This window comes from Tachyglossus aculeatus, chromosome 16 (genome assembly GCF_015852505.1).
Source record: "Tachyglossus aculeatus isolate mTacAcu1 chromosome 16, mTacAcu1.pri, whole genome shotgun sequence".
Lineage (NCBI taxonomy): Eukaryota > Metazoa > Chordata > Mammalia > Monotremata > Tachyglossidae > Tachyglossus > Tachyglossus aculeatus.
Window position 1 is genome coordinate 27049231 of NC_052081.1, and position 25558 is coordinate 27074788.

The 25558-nt window shown below is 51.7% G+C and overlaps 1 protein-coding gene across 2 annotated transcripts; it reads right to left on the reverse strand.

The window, feature by feature from the left end:
* Positions 1–228: 228 nt before the first annotated feature.
* EMX2 (empty spiracles homeobox 2) lies at positions 229–8054 on the reverse strand. Of its 2 annotated transcripts, XM_038758010.1 has the most exons (3): positions 7605–8054; positions 4998–5182; positions 229–1185 (listed from the first exon to the last, which is right to left on the reverse strand). In XM_038758010.1, exons 1-3 carry the CDS (start codon positions 7999–8001, stop codon positions 1018–1020), a joined length of 750 nt encoding a protein of 249 aa, XP_038613938.1. In that variant the 5' UTR covers positions 8002–8054; the 3' UTR covers positions 229–1017. The 2 variants fall into 2 exon arrangements, with proteins under 2 accessions (XP_038613938.1, XP_038613939.1); XM_038758011.1 differs by lacking the exon at positions 4998–5182 and having other exon boundaries at positions 1082–1185.
* Between the last annotated feature and the right edge of the window lie 17504 nt (positions 8055–25558).

A 25558-nucleotide genomic window follows, 5' to 3' on the forward strand; every position in this document is an offset into this window, starting at 1 on the left:
TTTTCGTTGTTGTTGTTCTTGTTGTTGTATTTAATTTTTGAAAGACCCACCGCGAATGGTTAAACTATGTCAATTTCCCCAGCCACCACCGGACGTGGAATGTTCACTCGTGTTTTAAAACTTCGGAATATTAGGAAAGGGGAAGTCCAAAAATCAGATAAATTATTTTTTTCGGCAAAATTCATGACTCCCTCCTTCCTGCCCTCCCTCACCACCCCCAGCCCTCCCTCAGATTCTCCCCTTTTCTTTTTTCCTTTTAGAGGAACACTATTGGTGAGCTGCTACTTCGTTTAGCTTCCACAATCACTTTGACGTCAGAAGTTATCAATAAATGCTTACAGACTGCACATTTCTCATAAAACGAAAACTGAAAAAGCACACGGAACCTGTTTTTAAAGGAAAGAAAAAAATACATTTCATTTTCTGTCTTTAGAACCGTTCGCCCAACGGCTGGAATATGCTAGTCGTGTTTCAGAAACAGGCGTGGGATTTGGGCTGGATATGGAATTTCGATTATTAGTAATTTTTTTTTTAAAAAAAAAGATTGGAAAACTGCGAAGTGCAAAAAATGTCCTGTGCTGGGCTGGTTATTTTTTGTTTTCATCCTCACCATCATCATCATCACCATTATCATCATTATCATTTTTTAAAAGTGGACTGCAATAAACGGAATACCTGTCAATCAGCTTGTCTCGGAGGTTTGGCTTTTGATTGACAACTCCCTTTGCCAGAGCCGGGCTGGCTGTGCCACATTTTGGACCTCTCTCTCTCTTTCTCCCCCTTTCTCTCAGCTGCCTCTTTCGACGAGAATTGCATTTTGATTAAGAAGAACCTTCTCGCTTTTTCTCCCGCATAGTCACTCTGCCTTGGGTTATGATCCTTAACACTTGCTGCTGAAAAGTCTCATAAGTGCCGGCTTTTTTTTTTGGTGGGCGGTTGTTAGTTTGCTTTGTTTTTGTTCTTCTCTCTCTGGATCGTTATTGTTTGTGTGTGCTTTTTTGTTTTGTGTGTATTTTTTTAATCGTCTGAAGTGACGTCTATTTCCTCTGGACTGGCCTGTTTGGTAGCGATTCTCCATCGATTAATATGATGGGTCCCTTTTTTCTTCTGTTGGGAATCCGAACCTTCTTCTTCCAACTTCTGCCGTTTGAACTTTGTCCTTCTGTTCTGAAACCATACTTTTACCTGTGGCAGGAAACAGAGAGTAAGCGGGGAATGAAGGGAAGTTAGTTTCTCTTTACTGTTCTCCCCACCTTTACCGCTCTCTTTCTCTCTCTCTCCTCCCCTGCCTCTGTCTCTCTCCTCTTTCTCTCCCCCACCCCCCAAATTGATACCCTCTCCCTTAATGCCCTCCCCTGTTTTTCTCTCAGCCTTTGCTGGGGTTACACTGGCTGGGGCTGCCCATCCCCTACGCCCAGAAGTTTGGGTTGGTTCTAGGGTAGCTCGGACAGTCTTTATTGGACAGCTCCTTCCCGCTCCGCCTTGTCCCCAGCCCCTGGTCGCGGACACCTGAACCCCTCCGAGCCCTAAGCACAACTCTATCACACATACATCGCACACGCATTGCACTTCAAGCGGCCGACGAACATGAACAGTGACACCGGGGAGAACCCTAGAAAATATGTTCAGTCAAAGGGGAAAAAAGAGGGAAAAAATCCCTAAAACGCAAAGAGAAACAGAAACTGAGAAAAGGAAAAAAAAACTCCTTCCATCCGGTCTGCCTGTTCATCCCGGTTTCAAAGGTCCAGTGTGTTTTTTATTATTTATGCACCATGAACGCTGCTTCCTAAATATAGCGCCTCATCTGCTAACAAAGGCTCAGGGTAATATTTTTAGATATTTCTCCATTTAGACCTGCCCGTCCCTTCCACACTTGGGGGGATGGGGGTAAGGAGGAGGGGAAATAACGTTGTGGCTGGGTGGAAGACGGTAGGACAGAGGGAGAAATGACTGCAACACCCGGCAGAAAGTCCAAGTTAGAGACACCTATAAGCGAAGGTCAAAAGCGAAAGCATACAGGCGTCCTTCGCCACGAAGCAGAGGGAGAAAGACGGGGCGGGAAGGAAGGAGGGAGGGGAAAGGAAGAGCTGTCGTGAGAGAAGACGCACACTCCTAAACTCGGGCCCACTGACTGTTTCCATCTCCCCTTGTGCGAGGAAACCATCCCGCCTGCCCTGCCCTCGTGAAGGTGTCTTCGAGGAGGGCGCCCCTTCAGGGTGTAGACTTTAGAAATGAAACGATTAAAACTGCCGGACAGACGAAAGGCCGGCAAGGAGGGAGAGAAGACCCCGGGAGACTGGGTAAACAGGTTCAGTGTTAAACAAATCGGGTTGACAGCAAACTCCCAGGTGCCGCTTTCGTTCCCTTTCCAGATATAGTATACTCCCAGGAGATGTCTGGTAAACGGGGCAGATTGGGGCTCCAAACGCGAGGCAAACGACTTCTTCCTGCTCCCAGCTCCCACCTTTTATTGGCTTCTCAGTTCTGTTAGCGTATACTCTCCCAAACGCTTAGTACAGTGTTCCGCACACAGTAAGCGCTCAATAAATGGGCTTGATTGATCGATTCTCCAGAGCTCTCTCTTCCCCTCCTCTAACCCTAACCTTAGTCCCCCTAGTCCCATCCTCCCCCAACACACAGTCATAAACACACATACACACACACACACTTCTTTAAAAAAAAGCAATTTCCACTCTAATTCGGGCTGAAAGTGACTGATAAAAGTCCCTCTCGCTCTCCACCCCCCTCCCTCTCTCCCCCGCTCTCCCCTGTCTGAAGGAAGCCCATGTCGCTCAGCGGGGTTAAGCCCGCTTCGCTGCGCCCTCAGAACCCAGTGCTCCGAAGCCGGCCCCATCTCCTCGCCTCGCATTTTCATATTCTCCAAAAGTCCTCCATTAAAAAGCTGAGCGGGAACAAGGGTGAGTTTAATTTGCTTTTAGTTTGCTAATTGAGGGGGAGGACGGTTCGTTCCTCCACGCTGATCTCTAAAAGGGAGCTCGTTTGTCGAGATCTGGGGGTTGACATCTAGACAAAAGACCCCAACCAGCGTCGAAATCAACCCGGACAAAGACCACGTTAAATACAGCTTTCCAGTGGAAATAAGCCTGAGCAATCCCTTGTTCGGAGAGCCTCATAAAAGTGGCGATTCTCTTTTTTGTTTTGTCCGGGGGGACATTTTAAAACAAAGGCCTCAACCTCTTATTGCCTCTCCCCCCCACCCCCCCCCCCCCCAAAAAGTGTTACAACTTAATCCGCACAGAAAACGTTACTGTTTACGGGGAACTTTGAACCAGGCTAGCGGCTCCACAGTACAGTACCGGGGCCCAGCTCTAATTCAGCCTCGCGGCTGGAGGTTTCGGACCAACACACAACCCCTCTTCGGGCAGGAACAAAACCGTGTGAAAGAGTGATCTAAAGCAGCGGCCTCGAGACAGCGATCGACTCGGAAGAGAGACACACACATGTCGACGCACTTCCAGCCACCAGCGGCATAGTCGGCCCCTAACGGGCTGCCGGACGGACACACACACACACACACACACACACACACACACACACACACACACACACACACACACACACCATCCGCCCCCCAACACCGGTCCGTGAACCTGGGCATGTGCGTGGAAAAGCTGTGGGAGAAGAACTGAGAGCTTAGTACAGTGCTCCGCACACAATAAGCGCTCAATAAATACGATTGAATGAATGAACTGAGGAAGGAGTTCCTGAAGCCGAATCCAACGGTGCCTCCGCGCACACCTTACTTAACCTGGCCTCATTCATGCATTCATTCATTCAATCGTATTTATGGAGCGCTTACTGAGCGCAGAGTACTGTACTAAGCGCTTAGAAAAGTACAATCCAGCAATAGAGATAATCCCTGTCATTTGCCTCTAAAGCTCACACAGATTTTCCTACACTTTCTCCATTTAATCCGAAATTTGTTCTGAGCTTCTGGGAGTTCCGCATCATCGCCCATTGCTACGACGTCGCCCTGTTCCTTCTTTGCTTCCCTCCTTCTCTCCTCCTTCTCTTCCTTCTGTCCCTCTTCTCTTCCTTCTCCCCCGCCCTAGCCCGCAGAGGACTCCAACTTGGGGTCGGGCGGCGCAGGGGCTCGGGGAAGAGTGGGATCTGACACTCTCGCAATAACCTCCTGCTAAACAAGCTCCCCCGCTCTCTTCGTTCCTCCGCCCTCCCCGCACTCCTTCCTTCAGATCGAGCGGATCGATCGATCCGTGGGGTAAACGGTGCCCCGCTGGCTTCCTGGACGGAGTTTCTCCATGTGCAGTCATCTAGATTTCCCCTCCACCCTCCCCACCGATCCGGAAGACGCAACCTCAGAAACAGGACAACCGAAACGGAAGCCCAGGTCGGCTTCCCTCTCGACCAGATCGAAGTATTTCGAGCCTCTCTCTGTCCTTCCCTCCTCTCCATTATCCTCTCCTCCCCGCTGGGGCGAACAGCTTCCCCAGGCCCTTAGGTGAAGGTAGGAGGTAACTAGAAAAAAAACAACCCAGAAACTCCCCGAACTCGTCCAATACGACTGAGGTCCCTGCACACCACTCAGAGCGGCCCCAAGCCCTGGAACCAGAATTCACGGGACCAACATGGTTTCCTTTTTGTCTTTTGAAAGAGGAGGGTTCAGGTTTGTGGCCAAGTCTTATTCTGCCAACTCTGGGTGGGTCCTAACGGGAGAGGAGGCCTCGGGCGGGGTGGGGGTCTCACGACCACCACGGCGGACCCACTGAGGCCTCGGAGATTTCGGGCCCGCCTGGCCGCCCTACGCCAACACGTCATCGACGGCTGAGTTGGGAAGGGGATTGGGGGCGGGCACCCCAGAGACGCTAAGGACTGGCAAACCGGACACGAGGAATTAGACTCTCCCCGTCTCTCTCCCTCCCGCCCCCCGTCGTTTCCCGATTTCTCCCCCAGCGCCCTCTCTCCTGGCCTGGGGGGTCGGCGCAGGCCCTGGTGGGCGCGGCTCGGCCTCCCCTTACCTGAGTTTCCGTGAGGCTGAGGCTGTGGGCCAGCTGTTTCCTTTCCGCCCCGACCACATAGTGGTTCTTCTCGAAGGCGTGCTCCAGCCTCAGTAGCTGGGACGGGGAGAAGGCTGTGCGGATCCGCTTGGGCTTTCGGGCCAGTGCATTGTGCAGGAGGAAGCTCTCGGGGCTGGTCTCGTTCCCTGCACGGCGGAGCACAGCTCCCGTTAATTAGGGACCCCGATTCGCCCCGCCGCCAGCTTCAAGGCGCTTCCCCGACCGGCCCACACCCCGTTACCTGGCCCAGGCCGCGCTCTGCCCCCCAGTCTCCGCACATCTGCACCCAGAGCCCCTCACACCTGCACCCAGCCCCCCGCACACCTGCACCTGGCCAGCGCCTTCGTCGGCCAGGGTGGACAGGGAGCAGGAGTGGAAATTCCAAGGAGACGGGAAAGCCGCAACTCCCCGCGCCGCAACGTGAACCACAAGTACGGTCGGCGCAATCAGGGCCACGAGTAGGAAATCGTTCACGATAAAGGGAGAGCCCTCCCCACTCAGTCAAAGCTCAATTGATTTCTCTTTGGAAAAATTGCAATAATAAAACAGACGGATTTCGGGGCGTCCAGCCGAGGGTGGGTGGAGGTTTCCCAGCCGGACGCCCGGCCCGGCTCGGGCCCGGTTCGGCCTGGCTGGAAATCCGAGGAGGAGCTCTCCTGCTGCTGCGGCTGTCAGGGAGGGGACCTCTCCCCACTTCCCGACCGCCCTCCCACCCACTCCCCATCCCTCAGGTGTCAGTCTGGAGTCTTCCCTGTCCCCATATTCCCAGTCGGGGTCTGGATTCGCCCCCCCGGCTCTCGCCCTCATGTCTTCCCCTCCTCACCCCAACGCTGCGACCTCCTAGAACTTTCTCCCCTTCCCTCTCTCACCGTTCCCTCTCCCCAAGCATGCCCAGGATCACTTGGGGAACAGGGAGGGGGGGCCAGGGGAAGGCGGGGATCGGCGCCCAGGTATGTTCTTTTCGGTTTAACTTGCCGTCACGAGTAGGAATAACGGCGGCGTACGGTGTTGGATTTTATTTGCACTTCGTCTGGGAACAGGAAAGCCAAACTCTTCCTTCTTTCCACCCGGAAAGGAGGCATCTCTCTCTTTCTCCCTCTCTCTCTCTCTCTCTCTCTCTCTCTCTCTCTCTCTCGTCCCTTAAAAAATGATTTTCACTTGTCGTCTGCTTGTTACTGCCCTCCTCTCTCGGGGAAGGACCGAAAGGAGCCAGTAGATTGGGAGTTTCTCCATCCGTTTGCCCCGTACCCTGACTAGGAGTCTGGGGATCGTGGCTGTGGGATGGTGGCGAGACTCCGGCTTGGCCCAAGAAGGGGAGAGAGGAGCCGAAGACAGCCGGGGATAAAATTGGCTCCGAGACCAGGAGAGTCCGGTGAAGCCGGGGGAGACCCGAGGCGGGGAAGAGGCCAGTTTAGACAAATAAGCTCGGGTGGGATGCGTGGAGGTGAGGGAAGAGGCAAAAAATGATCGATTCCTTCCCACTGGACGCCAAGGCAAAGCCTCTAGACTGTAAGCTAGTTATGGGCAGGGGACGTGTCTGCTGATTTTGAGGTATCGTACTCTCCCGAGCGCTCAGTACAGTGTTCTCCACATAGCCATCAATAAATACCACTGATCGATGTATTGTTCACGGGCCGACCGATGTGTGGATTTTTCCCTCCTCGTAGCCTGACTTTTCGACATCGTTTTGTACCTTAGGCCACCTCTAAGAGCAACACCGCCGTCCCTCCAGATTCTCAAATCGGTCAACAACCCGCCCCTCTCTCGCTGTCCCGGGTCTCCCGGCCCCGTAATTTGTTGTTTGTTTTCTGTTTTTTAGTTTGGTTGGTTGGTTTTTTGCGTTTTAAGGAGGACAAGTCCCCTGACCCATCTCACTGCGGGTCCGGGCGGACGGTCGTTGCGTTGAAGAGACGCCGACCTCCTCCCGTTGGCTTCGACTTCCCTCCCCTGGAGCCTCCAAATCGGGACCCCGGGCCGGGACGAGGCTTTTCCCGGGTGGAGAGAGAGAGAGAGAGAGAGAGAGAGAGAGAGAGAGAGAGAGAGAGAGATCGGGCCCCGGGAAGGGAAGCGCGGGGCCGGAGCAACGAAACGGGAGAAGCCCGCGGTCCGGTGGTCTCTGGCCGCGGCAGGGCGCGGTGACCTCTCGCTGCGGGGGCAGCGGGAAGGCGGGTGGGGGACGGGTGGGAACGGTTTTCTCTGCGTTTCGCTTGCTTCACCCGCTGGACCTCGCGGCTTGACCCCTTCCTTCCGCTCCCGCCACCCCCTTCCTGGGCTAGGCCGACACACACACACACAACACACACTCACACTGACTCACACTCACCACTCTTCTGGGCCTTTGCTAGTCCGCGAGAAAGGTCACTACTGTCCCCCGGAGTTTTTCCCTAGGCCCGGGTCCCGTCGGCCTCCCCCGAGGCGTCCCGGCCGGTCCCCGTTTCCCAGGCCTCCAAATTCGGGGGGCAGGCCCGACAGCCCCGGGCAAACGCCAGCCTCCTTTCCCACGTCCATCTTGCCCACTTCACCTCCGGCCCCGCGCTTCGCCCCCCCGCCCCCGGGCTGGCCCCTTACCTTGAAACCTGTGGCCCAGATATCGGTAGCGGTGGATAAGCCAGGGGTAGAAGGTGGACGGGTCCCTCTGCTGCGGCGAGGCAAACAGGGGGTGGGGCGAGTGCGAGGAGGGCAGGGGGTGGGCGGCCAGGGCGTGCGGCGGCGGCACCGGGTGGACCGGGACGGCGGGGTTGGGTGGGTGCGACACCGCTTCGGCGAAGACCAAGTCCGGGTTGGTGTAGACGCCCCTGCCGGCGGCCGTGTGGAAGCCGTTGAGGAAGGGGTTCATGGGGCTGGAGGTGGCATAGCTGAGCGCCGCCGGCCGGATGGGGTCTTCCGATCGGGACGCGGGCAGGGGGCTGTCCTTGGCCACCAGCGACTCGATGGTGAAGCAGCGCTTGGGCGCCGGCTGGAACATGCTGCGCCGCGGCTGGGTCCTCCCCGGGGCTCCCCGCTCCCCAGCGCCACCGGGGCGCCGGCTCCGCCGCCGAGGTTCGGGGGAGAAAAAATAAATAAATATTCTCTTTTAACCAAAAAATTTTAAAAAAAAATAAAAAAAAGAGGAGGGAGAAAGAGAGGGGGGGAAATGAGGAGACAGAGAGAGAGAGGGGGGCGAAAAGGCGTCGTCGGAGAGTCTTGCACCAAAACGCCACCAAAGAGAAAACAAAATTCCTTCCTGGAGAGTTTGCAGGCTGGGGAAGGGGAGGGGGGGAGGGTGGCTGTTTTGGGGGGGCGGGAAGGGGGAAGAGGTGGTTGGGGGGCTCGGAGCCAGGAGCGAGAAAAAAAGGGGGGAAAAGTTTCTCCGGGGGGTGGGGGGGGCGCGGGGGGAGGAAAAAAAAAGTTTTCTCTTCTGCAAAAGGCGAGCACCCTAAGTCCAAAGACAATCCATGGATGTGATCGGTTCTTCACAAGTTGTGCAAACGATTTGTTAGTTCATGAGCCTAATTAGTGCGGGGATCACATAAACAGCTTCCTCTGAAGCCTGGTAAATGGCTTGATGATTGGTCGCTATTACTCGCCTTGAGGTGGAAGGGGGGAGACTCTTTAAAGTGCGTCAGAGGGAGGCGAGCGGAGCGGATCCTGGACGGCTGGATCCGGGCCGGGACTGGAACGGAGTCGGCGCAGCCTCTTTTTCCCGGCTCCTGCTCTTCCCAGCTTTCGCCCAACGGTCACGGTGGTGGAGGAGCCAACTGCAGCTCCTCCTTCTCCTCTTCCTCCTCCTCCTCCTCTCTTCCTCCTTCTCCTCTTCCTCCTTCTCCTCTTCCTCCTCCCCCCTACTTCTTCCTTCCTCCTCCCTGTCTTTCTTTCCCTTTCTTTTCTTCCTTCTCCTCTTCCTTCATCCCCTCCTCCCGGCCTCTTCCTCTTCTTTTGCTCCCCCTCCTCCTCCTCCTCCTCCTGCTACTCCTCCTCTGTCTCTTTCTCCGCCTCCTCTTCCTCTTCCTTTTCTTCCTCCCACGTCCCCCCCCCCCCACCTCCCTCTCCCTCTTTTTCCCTCCCTCTCCCCGACCCCCCCCCCTTCCCCACCACTCCTCTCCGGGACGCCCTGGTCCCAGCAGAGAGTCCCCGCCGGGTGCGGAGAGCCCCCGCCGCCGCCTCTACCATCCGCAACTCCCTCCCAGCACGAGCCGGGGCAGCAGGGACAGGTAGGAAAATCGAGATTTCTCCCACGCGGATTCCGCCACTTCTCAATCCCGGCTCGGGAGGTGGGGGAGTGGGGGGTCGGGCCCACAGGGAGCGCGCTAAAAACGGGCCTGGTTCGTGGTTTTGTTGCAGGGGAAAGGATAGTAGGAATGCCCTAATTTTATTCCTAGTCACAGCTCCTCTCCTTTTCTGGGCAAAACTTGATGCGATTCTATAGTGGGTAATCAGACCCCCTCTCAATCCCAGGGGCCGAGGGATCCGTAATATTCGAACTTCCAGACTTCTTTTCATTTGGGGTTTTCTCTCGAGGGGAGAAGGGTAGAAACAAGTCCCCTCCTCCTCTCTCGCTCCTCGATCCCGGGGATGTCAGAGAACCGACCCTGACCAACCCCATCCATTCTCCGAAGGAAAATCACTGTTTTTCCTCCTCCCCGTGGCTTTGAGGACCCTACCCCCTCCTCCTCCCTCCACCTCTCGAGATCGAAGGGCTTTGGAAAAACGAGTCCCGACAGTCGGAATAGACTCTTGGCCCCATTATGATTTTTTTCAATTACATTATTGCTTTTGTTTTATTTTATCCACGCCTCCCCAATCCTCCTCCTCCCCTCCCCAGCTGGCGTGAGAAACGGGCGAGAGCCTAGTGGTTGGATGATCCGAATCGACGCGCCACTGTCTCGGTCATATCCACATTTTCGAGTTTGCCTTCGATTTTGGGATGATTTTAGGGCTGAGTTCCTTCGTCCCCATTGGCTCGCGCCGCGGAATAATTATGATCACATCCCTGGGCTGCTGGCTGCTGCTTACTGTTTATTGGTAGTTAAAGATCTATTATCTATTCATCAGCCGCCTCTTTTTTTTTTTTTACCAATTACATTCTTCTAAAGTGAAGTACCAGCAGGTATTTTGCACGTTTACAATTAATGATAAAAAAAAAATCTGGCGGACTTTAAATCTATTATGCCGGGGCCAATGTAATTTATCTGAAAGACGCAGAAATGCTGGGGATTGGTGAATAGGTTCCCCGGGAACCAGTGTGGGGGAGGGAGGGAGTTAAAATTGAGGGTGAGGTGGGATTAGGAGATCTAATATGCAGAGATAAAAGAGGAAAGAGCCGCGGGGTTGGCCTGTCCCGGGACTGCCGCGTCTCGCAGAGGGTGACCCTGTCCTTTCTATTTATCTAGGGGGTTTGGTGATTGGCTTTTGCTTTTCAAAACGCATCTTGCTTGAAATATGAAGGGGATTTTTTTTCTTCCAGAAGCTTTCTCTCGAAGGCCTCCTGGGAAGGGAGTGGGGAGGGGTTGACATTCCTCATGAATCCCCCCCAACCCCACACCCCAGTCCGCCTTCCATCCCCCACCTGCCTCCGGTATAGGGGTGCAGGGTGTCCCCGTCGCTTTCCAGCCGCTCAGGGCCTCTTCTGGGGGTCCGTAGACTGGTTCGACTGTCTGTCCACTCTCTGTCATTCATTTATTCATTCATTCATTCAGTCGCCTCATCTGTAAAAGGGGGATTAAGACTGTGAGCCCCATGTGGGACAACCTGATGACCTTGTATCTACCCAGTGCTTAGAACAGTGCTTGGCACATTATAAGCGCTTTAAAATGCCATTATCATTATTATTATTATTAATTGTATTTATTGAGTGCTTATTGTGAGCATTCATTGTACTTCCCAAGCGCTTAGTACATTGAAATTCATTCAGTCGTATTTATTGAGCGCTGACTGTGTGCAGAGAACTGTACTAGAGCACTATACTAAACTTGGAAAGTACAATTCAATATTCCGCCCTCCCCATCGGTTTCTTAACGGCCGCGCTCCTTCAGCAGGAGGAGCGGTCAGAGGTGGGAAAAAGAGGTGAGAGAATCAGGCCCTCTCTGCAGAAGGTCTCGATTCTGTTTTCTCAATTGTACCCCCTTCCTCCCCAGCCCGCAAAGCCCAGACGAAACCCTGTTGGTTTGGGTGTGGACACTGGGGCAGATCGTGTTTAGGATTTTCGCCCAGGGCCCGGGCCTGATCGGGAGAGGGCTGGGAAACGGAAAAAGCTCTGTGAGGCCAGCGGGGGCCGAGTCGTCCTTTCCTGCCTGCTAAGCCGAGAGAGAGACCTCGGAATCCCCCACCTCAGCATCCCTGTGCCGAAGCCGAACAAATGAGAAACCGGTGCGCAGATCCGCGCTCCCGAGAGAAGTCTTCAGGGTGCCCAGTCTTGGGGTAAAGGGGGTGCGGAGGAAGCTGACAGAGACGTGAATATGCACAGAGAGATATAGATAGGGAGAGAGAGAAAGCGAGGAAAAAGAGAACTCCCCAGAGACAGGTAAGAAAAAGAGACAGAGGAAGAAAGAGAGTGACCCCCAGAAAAAGAGAAGAAAACACATAGACCCAGAAAGAGAAGGGAAAAAGCGAGGGGCAGCCACAGATGGGGTGTTTTTCCCCCTGAAGCTTTCTCTCGAAGGCCTCCTGGGAAGGGAATGGGGAGGGGTTGACATTCTTCATGGATCTCCCCCCAACCCCGCACCCCGGTTCGCCTCCCGGACAGAGAAACACAAAAACAGACAGACAAACACACTCGAACGCACACACACGCAGAGGCCGCCTTTGGGTTCGGATTTGGCCTGGGCTCCACCCTGCGCTGTGGCGAGACCTATTGTCGTAGTGCGGCGGCCAGAGGGGACGGGTTTTCTCCCAACGCCGGCTCAGGCCCCCCTGCCCAAGCTCCGGGCCTCTGCCTCATGCCCAAATCCCCGGCCCCGGCCCGCTGCTTTGGGGGGGACAATTCGTATGTTTCCTCCCCGCTGCCTGGGACCTGACTGCGGGCCCCCGCGCTGCCCCACTGCGGCTGGCACTACCGAGCTCATTCCCAGGGGGGCACAGAGCCTCTCTCTCCTCAGCTCCCCTGCCCGCAGACCCCTCCCCATCTGCCCCAGCGTTTCTCCAATTCGGCCTTCTGCGGGCGAGGGAGGGTCGCTGGGGAGCAGATGGGATAGACCGGCTGGGCTGGGGCCCAGCACTAGGGGCGATGGATCCCCGCTTCTGGTTAGCTCCCCCAAAGCAACCCGGGGGCGTGTGCATAGGCATAGGTGTGTATTTGCGTGTGTGCGTATGTCTGAGCTGCGTCTTTGTGCGAGAGTGCATTGGTGTGCGTATAAACAGGGGTGTATCTGTACCCTGAGAGAATTTTCAGGTATGGGTACGCATGGGTGATGAAGGGTATGTGCTCACGTATACATATGTGGGCGTGCGTGCGTATATGCATCGGGGCGCACATGTACAAGTGTCTATATACGTATGTTCACATGCATAGTGATGCGCTTGCATAGGGGTATATGTGGACGTACCTCTATTTGGTGTACCAATGTATGTATGTGGATGGGTATGCGGGTATACCATATGCAGCTGCACAAATATGTTTGCTTGTCCGTGTGTATTGGGGGGTGCATCTGTATAGTTGGCGTGTGTGTGTGTGTGTGTGTGTGTGTGTGTGTGTGTGTGTGTTTGCGCGCACGCGCGCCAGAGTAGTGAATAAAGACCGGAGGGAAAGCGGAAAATAATTAGTTTGCTAAACACACAGCCCCAACGCGTTCTGGGGTTCTAAATATCGACAAATAGATTTCGGCGCGTTCCCGGCCCTTTAAAAAACATATTAAGAGGGTCACTCTGCGGTGATTCATGTGCGTGTAGTCGGTCGCACCGGGGCTGGGCCGGCGCGTCGAGGCCTAGCGACGTGCGGGGGAATAAAAGAGGCGAGTTATTTATTAAAGGAAAAACTCCACTCGGCGGCCGCGCTGGGCGGGACTCGGGGACCAGCGCCGGGAAATCCACGGGGAATCTGGACTCCTGCCTCCCTTCCTCCCGCTTTGGTCCCGCCATAGCCAGGACCCGGTGGAAAGAGCCCGGGCTTGGGAGTCAGAGGACGTGGGTTCTAATCCCAGCTCCGCCACTTGTCCGCTGTGCGACCTTGGGCGAGCCACTTAACTTCTCTATGCCTCAGTTACTTCATCTATAAAATAGGGATTAAGACTGTGAGCCCCACGTGGGACAATCTGATTACCTTGTACCTACCCCAGGGCTTAGAACAGTGCTTGGCACAGAATAAGCGCTTAATTATTATTATTATTATTATTATTATTATTATCCTCCTGTCCTCCCGCCCCGAGGTCACCGTTCTGCTGCAGCCCCGGTCTTTTGGACGGCAGCCCGTGGATCAGGAACACGGGAAGCGTGGGGAGAGGCCGGTGGGGGGGAAGGGGTTCGCCCCACGGGAGGTGGGTAGGGATTCATTCATTCATTCAATCGTATTTATTGAGCGCTTACTGTGTGCAGAGCATTGTACTAAGCGCTTGGGAAGTACAAGTTGGCAACATATAGAGACGGTCCCTACCCAACAACGGGCTCACAGTCTCGAAGGGGTTTTTGTGTGTGTGGATCTACTACAGTTTTCGGGGGTATTCGAGGACGGGTTTCTTGGGCCTTCTCACCGGGTTCGGTAGCAAACTGATCCGAGAATGTCCAGTACCAGCGGAATTGAACGTCTGAGAGATCAGAGGGACAAGTGGGTGGTAATCAAACATCCCTGACAGATGTATGAATACTAAGAAATCCACAGGACACACATGTATTGGTGTGGCATTGGTATGTGTGCCCCGTTTGGTGCGGGCCCGTGCGGGTTGGACTGTAAGTGCGCCCCAGGCATAGGATGATAACTCCAAATCCTGCACTCTTTCGCCCAAACTGTCCCGGCACCATCCCGCTCCTTGACGGGATCCACCCTCCTTGCGTGAATGTGCCCCGCAACTCACCTGTTCTAGTTGCTGCTTCTTCAAAGATTCTGTCTGGCAGAAGGGATTCGAGATCTCTTTGGCGACATTCCCAATGCGAATCCCGCGTGAGATCCAGACCCTACGGATGTATGAGGGCGTCGAAACCTTTGGGATCAAGCCTTTCTTCCCGATATCAACCTCTGTAAAAGAGCAAAAGCCCAAACTGACTCAAACCAGCTATCCTTCCGAGTTCGGTGTCTATGTTCAGCAATAACTCTCGACTCTTCCCACCTACTCTTCCTGACTCACGCTATTTCCCCGTCCTGAAACTCCCCTCCTTCCCCAAATCCGCCAGCCCTTAGCCTGCAACATATTCAGAGCCCTCCTCCTCCTCCTCTTCTTCCAACAGGTCTTTCCCAATGCATTCTCAACATCCCAAATCGTATCAGTCAAGAGACACGAACAGCTTTATAAATATGTGTGTGTGTGTGTGCATACACACACACATACAATTAGATATATACATAATAGATATATGTTGGCCTCGGCACTTGCGTACGTACACATAATCGTTTGTACAGTTAATTATTTATGGTGATTCCAGTACTTACAAATATTTTTATGCCTGTATCCTCAATAGAGAATAAGCTCCTTGTGGTCAGGAAACGTTTCGTGCCTTTGTTCCACTTTTTCAAGCGTTTAGAACGGTGCATTACACCCAATAAATAACGTCATTACAACATTCAGTCATTCATTCAGTTGTATTTATTGAGTGCTTACTGTGTACCAAAGCACTGTACTAAGCACTCACGGTACAACAGTAATTACTACTATTACCACTACCCCTGTAGACTGTAAATTCCTCGTGGACAGGGACATTGTGTCCACCTATTCCATTGTACTGTGCTTTCTTTATACTTTTACAATGATTTATAAATACCATTTATCGAGTACTGCAGCACCAAAAGGAAGAACAGTGTGAAAGCTTCCCTCCTTGATTGTAGTCATATGATGAAAATGATGGATGTTATGCTATGCGAAAAATTTTCATAATCGTCACTTACTAGGCTTTTACTATAGAGAGAACACTGTATTGGATGTTTGGAATAAAAGTAGAAAGCACGGGCCCTGTCTTCCCTCAAGGAATTTTCAGTCTAATTGGGGAGGCAGACAGACGCAGGTAGAATACATTAAATTGGAACCGAAGGAAAATGTAGAACGGAAGTAAGCAAAAAAATGAATAAATGGATGAGCCAATCGGTGGAATAAATAATCCTAGATTTAGCATATGTGCTGCAATATATAAAACATGCGGGGCTCATTTCTCTCATTTTTCGCTGGGTGTGCAACTTCCCTTTCTGCGGGATAGGACGGGCAACGGTGTTATAATGAGTCACACTTTGACACCTCTGCCCCACACGATTCGACGTACCTGAATTTTACACATCCTTCAGCAGATGGAAGATTCAAGTTCAGCGTTTCATAGGTTTAGGGAAGCCCGGATAGTGGAACGAAAGTGCGAACAGATAGAAAAAACACCGAGAAGAGCTCCCTAATTAGCGAAATTAGCCAGAGAGTGTCATCCAATGAATAAAGCAATGGATTTAGCGTGTTTCACAAAACCACTTGTTTCTCAGTTGTTCCCAGGCGGTCCCATGAAACAGAAATGGAAATAAAATTCCTTTTACATTCATTCAACTATATATATGCAAATATATATACTTGCATGTATATATAAATGTATGTGTATATATATGTGCAAAGATATACTCACACATACTAATACGTACACACTTGCAGTATGTGAATGACCTCAACCTATTTAAATGTATATGTATACGTACACGTACTCAATATACTAATACATGCAAGACCCAACCCAGTTTTTCTATTCAGAGAACGTTCGGTGCGGGAGACTGTGAGGCCAAATCGGTGTGTTAGCAGCCCCGCCTAGCGGCGACGGTGCAGCAAAACCGGAGAGGAGGGTTTGAAGGAATAACGTCCTTGGTCCAGGGAGTCTGGGCATCTCCTCGGGTCCGAGTTGAATTTTTGTCCCTCGCTGCCCGCCAGGGTTTTTCGAGCACAAGAGATTTCCAGTGGTAGGGGCCGAGCGAGACTTCCTCCGTCCACCGAAGGTGAGACATACTGCGTGGAAAGACACGCCCCCAAGCCTTCTGTATTCAGAGAATACAGAAATTCAGAGAATTTAGACAAGCATCGTGGCTCAGTGGAAAGAGCACGGGCTTTGGAGTGAGAAGGTCATGGGCTCAAATCCCGGCTCCGCCAATTGTCAGCTGTGTGACTTTGGGCAAGTCACTTCACTTCTCGGGGCCTGTCACCTCATCTGTAAAATGGGGATTAAGACTGTGAGCCCCCCATGGGACAACCTGATCACCTTGTAACCTCCCCAGCGCTTAGAACAGTGCTTTGCACATAGTAAGCGCTTAATAAATTTCATCATTATTATTATTATTATTATTCAGACTGGTTCTCTGTACTAAGGCTGAAGTCCCTCGCCTTTTCTCTTTCTCCCTGTAAATGCACCAAGACCAGGTGGTTTATGAATTTTCCACGAACTGCCCCGCACTCACCTAGATGGGAGAGCGAGAGCTTCGAGACCGTGCTCGTTCCATCCCCCTCCTCGTTTTTAATAATAATAATAATAATTATGGTATGCTGTGAGGTTGGGGTTTGTTTTGGGGGGGGTTTGGTGTGTGTGTGTGTGTCTGTGTGTGTCTGTGTGTGTGTGTTGGGGGGCGGAGAGGTCCTGTATCTGGCCCCAGTTCGACAGGGAGGAATGCCACCTCCGGTTTCCAGAGGACACGCGGACAGGTCCGCTGGCCTCGACAGCCAGTAGCATTGGGTTCTAAAGGAACAGGATCCCGCGTAGGGGGCAAGCCCCCCGGAAAAGAAAGCCCCCGTGGGTCCTCGGGAGCAGTGTGCAGAATCGATACTCAGCTATTGCGGCTCCGCCAGGTGTCAATCAGTCCACGCGTCACCCTTGGCCTATCAGGCCATCTGTAGGCCTGGCTCTCTAGAGAGGCTCCAAAGCCGAACGGAGTGTAATAATTATAATTATTATTATTATGGTGTTTGTTAAGTGTTTACTACCTGCCAGGCACTGCACTAAGCACTGGGGTAGATACAGGCAAATCGGGTAGGACACAGCTCCTGTCCCATGTGGGGCTCACAGTCTCAATCCCCATTTTACCGAAGAGGCAACTGAGACGCAGGGAAGTAAAGCGAGTTGCCCAAGGTCACACGGCAGACAAGTGGCGTGACCGTCCGACTCCCAGGCCCGGGCTCCACGCTGCTTCTCATATGAATGGGGGAGGGGGGGCGGTCCCCCTGCCCAAAATTCACCCCCGCGACATTCTCCCCCTCTGTTCCGGCTTCCCTCCCCCCGGGCTCCGATTTTCCAGAACGGCATCCCGGGAATCTCGCATCGGGTGTTTCCAGGGCCGCCACGGCTGGTGGATCTCCGTGGCTTCTCCGGGAAAGGCAGCCTCCTTGCTGGCAGGCATACGTGGGTGACCGCCGCATACCCCAATTTGGAGGCGGGGGCACTGGGTGGAAGTGCCGAGGAGGGGCTGTGGGAGCGTGGGCGAGCCCTGGGCGAAGTCTCGCGCCGGATTTGGGCCTCGCCTCGGTTTCCCCACGTTGGCGACAGCTGTTCTCCCTCCGGCTCCTGAAACAAACCCGCTCTCCACGTCCTTCCTACCAGGGGCTCGTTCTGCAGGCACGTCACTTAACTTCTCTGTGCCTCAGTTACCTCATCTGTAAAATGGGGATTAAAACTGTGAGCCCCCCGTGGGACAACCTGATCACCTTGTAACTTCCCCAGCGGTTAGAGCAGTGTTTTGCATGTAGTAAGCGCTTAACGTGGGGAAGCAGCGTGGCTCAGTGGGAAGAGCCTGGGCTTGGCAGTCAGAGGTCGTGGGTTCTAATCCCGGCTCTGCCATTTCTCAGCTGTGTGACTTTGGGCAAGTCACTTCATTTCTCGGTGCCTCAGTTCCCTCATCTGTAAAATGGGGATTAAGATTGTGAGCCCCACGTGAGACAACCTTGATTACCTTGTATCCCCCCAGCGCTTAGAACAGTGATTGGCACATAGTAAGCGCTTAACAAATACCAACATTATTATTATTATTATTATTGTTATTATTGTTATTATTATTTAAGTGCCATCCATTTCCCAGCCTCAGGCCTCCGATTCACTTCAACCGGGCCAGGCTTGGGATCCTGCCCAGGCCCTCGGACCTTGCCAGCGGACTTTCCCGGCTCCGCGCCCCCAGGCCACCCGGCCCGAGCGCCCCATCTCCACCCAGGCAACGGCAACAATCTCCCACAGTCCCTCCCAAATGCGCCCATCCACACGCATGCAGGGGCACATACTTGGGTGCAGGATCTCCGTCTGTTGGTTTTCAAACCAACCAAAAAGCCCCTCCCGTATCCGGCCGCTGGCCAGAAGGCGAGTTGGAGAGAACACGACGTGTTGTAGGTGGGATGCCAGCTTGGCACCTGGTGACTGCTGTTCCAGCTCCCGGCGTGAAGGGAACTGACGGGGGTGCAGGGGAGGTGCCAGGGGTCCAGCCTGGCCCTCCCTCCCGCCCCATCGAGGGCTGCGGGGGGAGAGAGTGGACAGGCAGGTGTAGCCGGACATCTTCGGGGTATTGACCCTTCTCTCTGGCCTCTCCCGGACGACAGCAGGGCCAGGGACCAGTGCAGGGCCACGCGGCTCCCTGGACCCTCCCCTTTTCCTTTCCTCCTTCCAGTCCTTACCAGCGCCCCCCACCCTCCCCAAGTCCCGCATCTCGTATCCCGCGGACCTTACCTCAGCTCTGTCCGCATCCTCACCTCTCTCCCTCCACGGTCCCGCTCCCCCCAACGATGGAGCCAGGAGGGAGAGGGTCGCCGAGGCCATTTTGGGTCTAGTTGTGTATTGTGCCCACTTGGACAATTGCACGACTTCCTGAAAATTTGGGGAAGAAAAAATTGCCCATCTCAAGTGAAAGCCTTCCTCCACCGCCCGCCGTCCCAACGATTCCAGCCCCTTCCCGAGGAAGTGGTAACACGCACACACACACACACACACACACACACACACACACAAATCCACACATGTAAAATCTAGCAGGCCCACTGAGCGCTTCAAATAGACCCACTTTCGAAGATAATGTGGGTCCAAGAAGGAGCGGAGATCTTAACGCAGGGGGCGAGAGGGAGGGAGTTATCCAGCGGGGGCGCAGACGAAAGAAAGCCAAGGGCGTTTCTCTCACTGACACACACACACAGACACACTCACACTCACACACACACACACTCTCTCCCCCGCCCCTTTAAAAAGCATAAACGTCTCTGCACATAACAGATGGTTGAGAAGAGAGGGGCGCGCTACATTTCCCCTCTCCAGGACCCTTGTTGCCTGCCCAAAGGAGACCCCTTCCTGGGAGATTTTGCACCGGGCCTTTGTCTACAAGTTCAGCCTCACGTAGGGCAAAACACGAGACACACACAGTTCTTCCTCTTCTTCCGGCTCCTCGCCCCCGGTGGCATCTCCCACTCCTCCGCGGGCGTTGGGGATAGCATCCAGGGCCCCGTGTCGTGGGTGGGCGGGGGGCGAAGAGCAGGGCGGCATTCATTCAATCGTATTTATTGAGCACTTACTGTGTGCAGAGCACTGTACTAAGTGCTTGGGCATCTGAACGGTTGCTTCCGAATTGCAAGAGATCCAGTGGTCCGGGCCTGTCAGCCCTGCCACGAGTTTGTAAAACGAGCGCGGCCCAGAGACATCATTAGGTCTGGGTGGCAGGGGGAGGGAGGGAGGGAAGAGAACGAGTGTGCGCCCCTGTGTGTGCGTTTTGTGTGCTTGTGTGTGTCTGTGTGAAGGAGTGGTCCGGCCCCTATATGAACACACCGAGCCTATCTGCGGCCTCCTTGAGTAATGACCTCCATATGCCCCGAGGAGAGGAGGCCGGGCCTGTCCGGCTTGAGGGCTCTCCCCCTTCCCCCCACAACCTCCTCCTCCTCCTCCTCCTCCTCCTCCTCCTTTCTCTCCCCCTTCTCTTCCTCCTCCTCTTCCTCCTCCTCTGAGCATGGCCATGCTGTCGGAGAAATCCGGGGCTGGGGCTGCCACCAGATCACTTTCCTTATTGCTTGGCACATAGTAAGCGCTTAACAAATACCATCCTAATATAGCGTTCCCCAAAAGGAAGAGCTCAAACGCTGGAGGCCTGCACCTCCAGGGCACGATCCAGGCCCCTCCTGGTGCCACCCACCCGAGGCACTGGAAGGAAATCTCCCGCCCCCTCGCCCACTGCCAACCCCGGCTTCCGCGGGCCCTGGGGGGCGACAAGCCGGTTAGTTGGGGCTCCAGCAGAGCTGATAGAGCAATGTCAGAGAGCCGCAGCGTGGCTCAGTGGAAAGAGGACGGACTTTGGAGTCAGAGGTCGTGGGTTCAAATCCCGGCTCCGCCACTTGTCAGCTGTGTGACTTTGGGCAAGTCACTTCACTTCTCTGGGCCTCAGTTCCCTCATCTGTAAAATGGGGATGAAGACTGTGAGCCCCACTTGGGACAACCTGAACACCTTGTATCTACCCCAGCGCTTAGAACAGTGCTTGGCACATAGTAAGCGCTTAACAAATACCAACATTATTATTATTATTATTACCAGGGCGGAGACCCTCTGACCTGAATCCACCCGGACAGTGGTCGAATCGGAGCCGCCCCTCCATCCATCCGGTCACTGGCTGACCCGCCTGGGGACACGGGGGGAGGGGAGGGGGTCCCTACGCTAAACAAAGCAAGCCTTCCTGAAGGGAGACCCAGGGGTCCGGCCGCCCCCCGCCCGGTGTGTCTGTGGGGGTGGGGGATGGGGACTCCTGGGGAGCAGGAGCGGCGGGGCAGGGAAGGCCAGTACTCTGCACATAGTAAGCGCTCAATAAATAGGATTGAATGAACTCAAGCGCTTAGTACCGTGCTCTGCACACAGTGAGCACTCAATAAAGGGGATTGAATGATGAACCTAGAGCGGCTCCCATCCTTCTCCAAGGAGAAAGGGCACAACTGAAAGGCTTCCCAGCCCATCTTTTCTCCCCCCGCCCCTCGGAGGCGAAACTCACAGCCAGAACGAGAAAGGGTCGGGGGTCTCGGCCGTAATCGGTAGGGCCGGTCACGCCGCGCTCGGCTGCCCAGGGAGCAAGTGAGGGGCGCGGCTCTCCGGAGCAAAGACATCTCGGACCGTTTTTCCCGTTCCTTTCTCTAGGTCGGGAATGTTTAGGGGCGGGAGGGACGAAGGGGAAGGGGAGGCAAAGTGGAGGAGACCCGCTCCACTCGGGTTTAGAGATGCCATCCATTCATTCAATCGTATTTACTGTACGCAGAGCACTGTATTAAGCGCTTGGGAAGTATAAATTTGCCGAACGGGAGCGCTTGGGGCGGGGGCGGAGAGGGACACTCCGCCTCTGCTTTGTGGGCGCTCAACCTGTTCAACTCTAAACTAAACCTAAGGAAAGGTCACCGAAAAGCGGCAAATCCAAAGGTCAGACATTCCAGGGAGCGCTTCTCCACGCGCCGAGCGGATCCGCGGATATTCCGCACCGTCCTAGGCGGCGGAACGTCCCTTGGGGAGGGGAACGATGCTTCTGGGGGAAACGGAAAATAAAAATAATCAAGTTTCAAGCCGGGACTTGAACACTTATATTTCTAGACACCCTAAACGCGCACCCCGTAGGAAGAGGATTCGATTCTAAAAAGTTGTTTTTGCCGAACTGCGATCGTAGAAATCTACCGCACTGCTTTTCCAATTGAGGAGTCTTCCTCTACACCCTTTGTGTATTGGTTTTTAAGATTTGTTTTGAGCTCTGTCTTGATGTGTATTTTAGATAGCAATTTTACCATTTTATGCCTTTGGGCCAGGAAATGTACACCTGTCACTGAGTTGTTTGCTAATTTTGCAACGTTTTAGTTTAATTTTCTGATGAGGTAGTTCACTCTTTTCAATAGTGTGTGAAGAGTAAATACCTGTAGCAATTATCATTAAGCTATATTACTTGCCAGTGCATATTTTATATCAAATTCCATACTCTGCGTGTTTTGCTTGGATTGTGTCTCTATCCCTCAAGTTTTAGGTAGAAAAAAAGTTTTCTAATCATTAGACGTCAATCATGAGCTTCGAGGCGCCCCAATAACTCTGTAGTTTTCAATATTTCTTTTAGTTTTAACAATTGACTCAGCTTGCAAGTGAACTTTTAAATAAATCTTTCCACGTTTCTCCGACAGAACACTTGGGTTTCAATCTGGTGAGATGGAAACTCATGCTTTCCAGTCAACGACTAGGAGAAAATTCTGCATTTGATCTCTTTTACTCATTTGGCTTTCTTGACAGGATCTATTGGTTCCTCCCCAAAGTTTTACATAACTCCTTACTTGTATGCTCGAGTTGTTTGTTGGACCAGTTCTTTTAAGATAGTAGTTATTTCATTGTTCTTGTGTTTTTGTCCCTGAGACCCCTAATATCTGTGCTAATGCCAAATAGCATAAAAAGTAGTATAAAATATTAAGCCATTGAACCCTTGTTGGTTCGAAAATGAAAGGATAGAGTAGCTATAAATTTCTTTTAGCCTTTTCTCAAACCGATATTATCAACAATTCGTGTCGTGAACAAAAAGAAATAAACTAAGCATCTTTAATTCCCGACAACAAAAACTCAAATGTATTTAAGATTTCAAATAACTTTAATTTCATTTGGGGAGATGAGGTTTTTTTTTTATGTGTTCCTTTTTTTAACCCTTTTGATGAAGATTTCACAAAGTTTGGGAGATACTCTTCTGTCAGTTTACTAGAGAGTGCATTCCTGAACAATGTCTTTTCATGGCCATTTTATCTCACTACATCTGCCTTAGTGTAGAATGACTGTTTGTCATGAGGGAGTGTGTACATTCCCCCAAATCTGTTTTCAAAATTATGACAGATCAAGATGTGGGATAAATAATTTCTGAAAGAGAACTAAACTTACGCCTCTCACGCTATATTTGCTTGGGGGGTGGGGAAGGGCTTTGAAGGAGGAGAGGGAAAAAGAAGAAGGAATTGAGGGTGAAATACATTTGTGGCCCATAAACTGGTGTAATCAATTAAAATGAATTTGTGAAGCTCAACATATGTTTAGCTGGATGTGTCTAGTAGATTCATTCTGGCCTTTCACCTTGGGGTTCTAAATACTAAAAAAAAAAGGAATTTGATGGGCTCCCCTCTGCTTGCAATTGGGCAACATATGAAGAAGGAGATCTCCCTTTCTTAACTGGAAATTTCAGATAGAAAACATCACAGAGGGGGCAGAAAGTATCCCCAAGTTAGATGTTACAAGTCAGATGGTCTAAAAGTAAAACAAGCCTTTATTAGTGATTGTTTCCAAGGTTTAAGAATCACATAGTCTTAACCTATTCCACCACAGCAGGCAGAATGTAGAGCTTTAGAAAAATAAACTCCAAATTGGAGACAGCTTCCTATAATCACCTCTTTGAAGAGAAAGAGCCTCATAGATAATCTAAAAGATACAAAATAAAGTAAAGCTGGTAAAGGCATGTCAGATTTCAGAAATGAGAATTTTCTTGTTGGCCTAACTTCAGAGTATGAATAACAAGAAGCAGAAAGAAGCCTCTACTTCCAGGGATTCACCTTGAGAAATGAAACAACAAACTAATTGAGAATTGTGTAAGAAAGAAGAAGAGAAGGAGATGGAGGTGTAGTAGACTGATTATTTTTAAAGCAGTACTCACAAAAATACAGACTAGAGCAGAAGATCTGAGAAAACTAGCTTAGTCACCTAAGTTTCAAAATGACTTTAATCCCGAACTCTCTGGTGATTCTCAGAGAAAATCCCAGAATACTTTCATCCCTTAAGTTAACCCTATAACATTTTAAATAGATATTACTAATGAACATTTTACTATGACATTATGGGTATATGAATGTTTCTTATTTTAATCTGGTAAAACAGCACCTCACATACTGTGGTTTTAAAGAAGAACTTTTGTTTTTCTGTGTCATTTTGCTAAATAATATTCTCTTCCATTTAAAGAATTGTCTTTACTTTTAAACTAGCATTAGTGATGAGAGAATTATCCTTTTGACTCTAACTTCCATTCATCTGCAGCTATTGAAATTCTGGCTAGGTGAGAATTACCCTTTGCCATGATGGAGAATTACTGTACTGGGCAAAATAAATATCCATTTCCAAGAAAATTCTAAACGTGTGTTCCTTTAATGGTTACAACCATTTTCAGCTTCATTTTATGCCCAACCATTAAGGGACTGGGACATAGTAACTTTCACTGCAGTATCCAGTAAATTGTAATCTCCTCCATTAGACTGTAAGCACTTTAAGGCCAGGGAATGTCTCATTCCTGTTGTTCTCGGCCAGGCGCTTAATGCTGTGTTCTATACATACTAGGTTCTTAAAAGATACTATTGATTGACTGATTGATTACCTGAGAGTCACTCTATTTCAATTCCTGCAGTCAGGTATCTGGCCAAATGAGTTTACCCTCCAGTTACCTTTCCTCCCCATCCAAACTGCTATCACATTCATCCAAGTACTTATCCTATGCCTCCATGATTACTGTAGCAGCCTCCTTTCTGACCTCCCTTTCTCCTGTCTCTCACCACTCTAGTCCATACTTCACTCTGCTGCCCGGATCATTTTTCTGCAAAACCATTCAGTCCATATTTCCCCATTCCTCAAGAACCTTCAGTGGTTGTCCATCCATCTCTGCACTGAACATAAAATCCTTACCATCGGCTTTAAAGCACTCAATCACCTTGCCCACACTCAATCACCTGCTCTCCTACTACAACTCAGCCTGCACACGTTGCTCCTCTACTGCCAACCTACTCACTGTACTTTGATCTCATCTATCTCACCTCTGATCTCTTGCCCACATCCTGCCTCTGGCCAGGAATGACCTCCCTCTTCATATCTGACAATTAATTTTCCCACTTTCAAAACATTGTAGGCACATCTCTTTCAAGAGGTCTTCCTTGACTAAGCCCACATTTCCTTTTCTTCCAGTCCCTTCTGCATCACCCTTGCTTTTGGATTGGTGCCCTGTATTCACCCCTCCCTCGGCCCCACAGCACTTATGGACATACCCATAATGAATTGATTTATGTTAATGTCTGTCTCCCCATCTGGACTATAAACTCACTGTGGGCAGGGAACGTGTCTATCAACTCAGTTATATTATTACATTGGCCTCTCCCAATAATAATAATAATGATAATGATAATATTTGTTAAGCACTTACTATGTGCCAAGCACTGTTCTAAGCACTGGGGGAGATACAAGGTCATCAGGTTGTCCCACATGGGGCTCACAGTCTTAATCCCCATTTTACAGATGAGGCAACTAAGGCACAGAGAAGTTAAGTGACTAGCCTAAAGTTACACAGCTGACAAGTGGTGGATCTGGGATTAGAACCCATGACCTCTGACTCCCAAGCCCATGATCTTTCCACTGAGCCATGCTGCTTCTCTAGTGCTTAGTGCAGTGCTCTGCACACAGTGCTCTGTAAGTATGATTG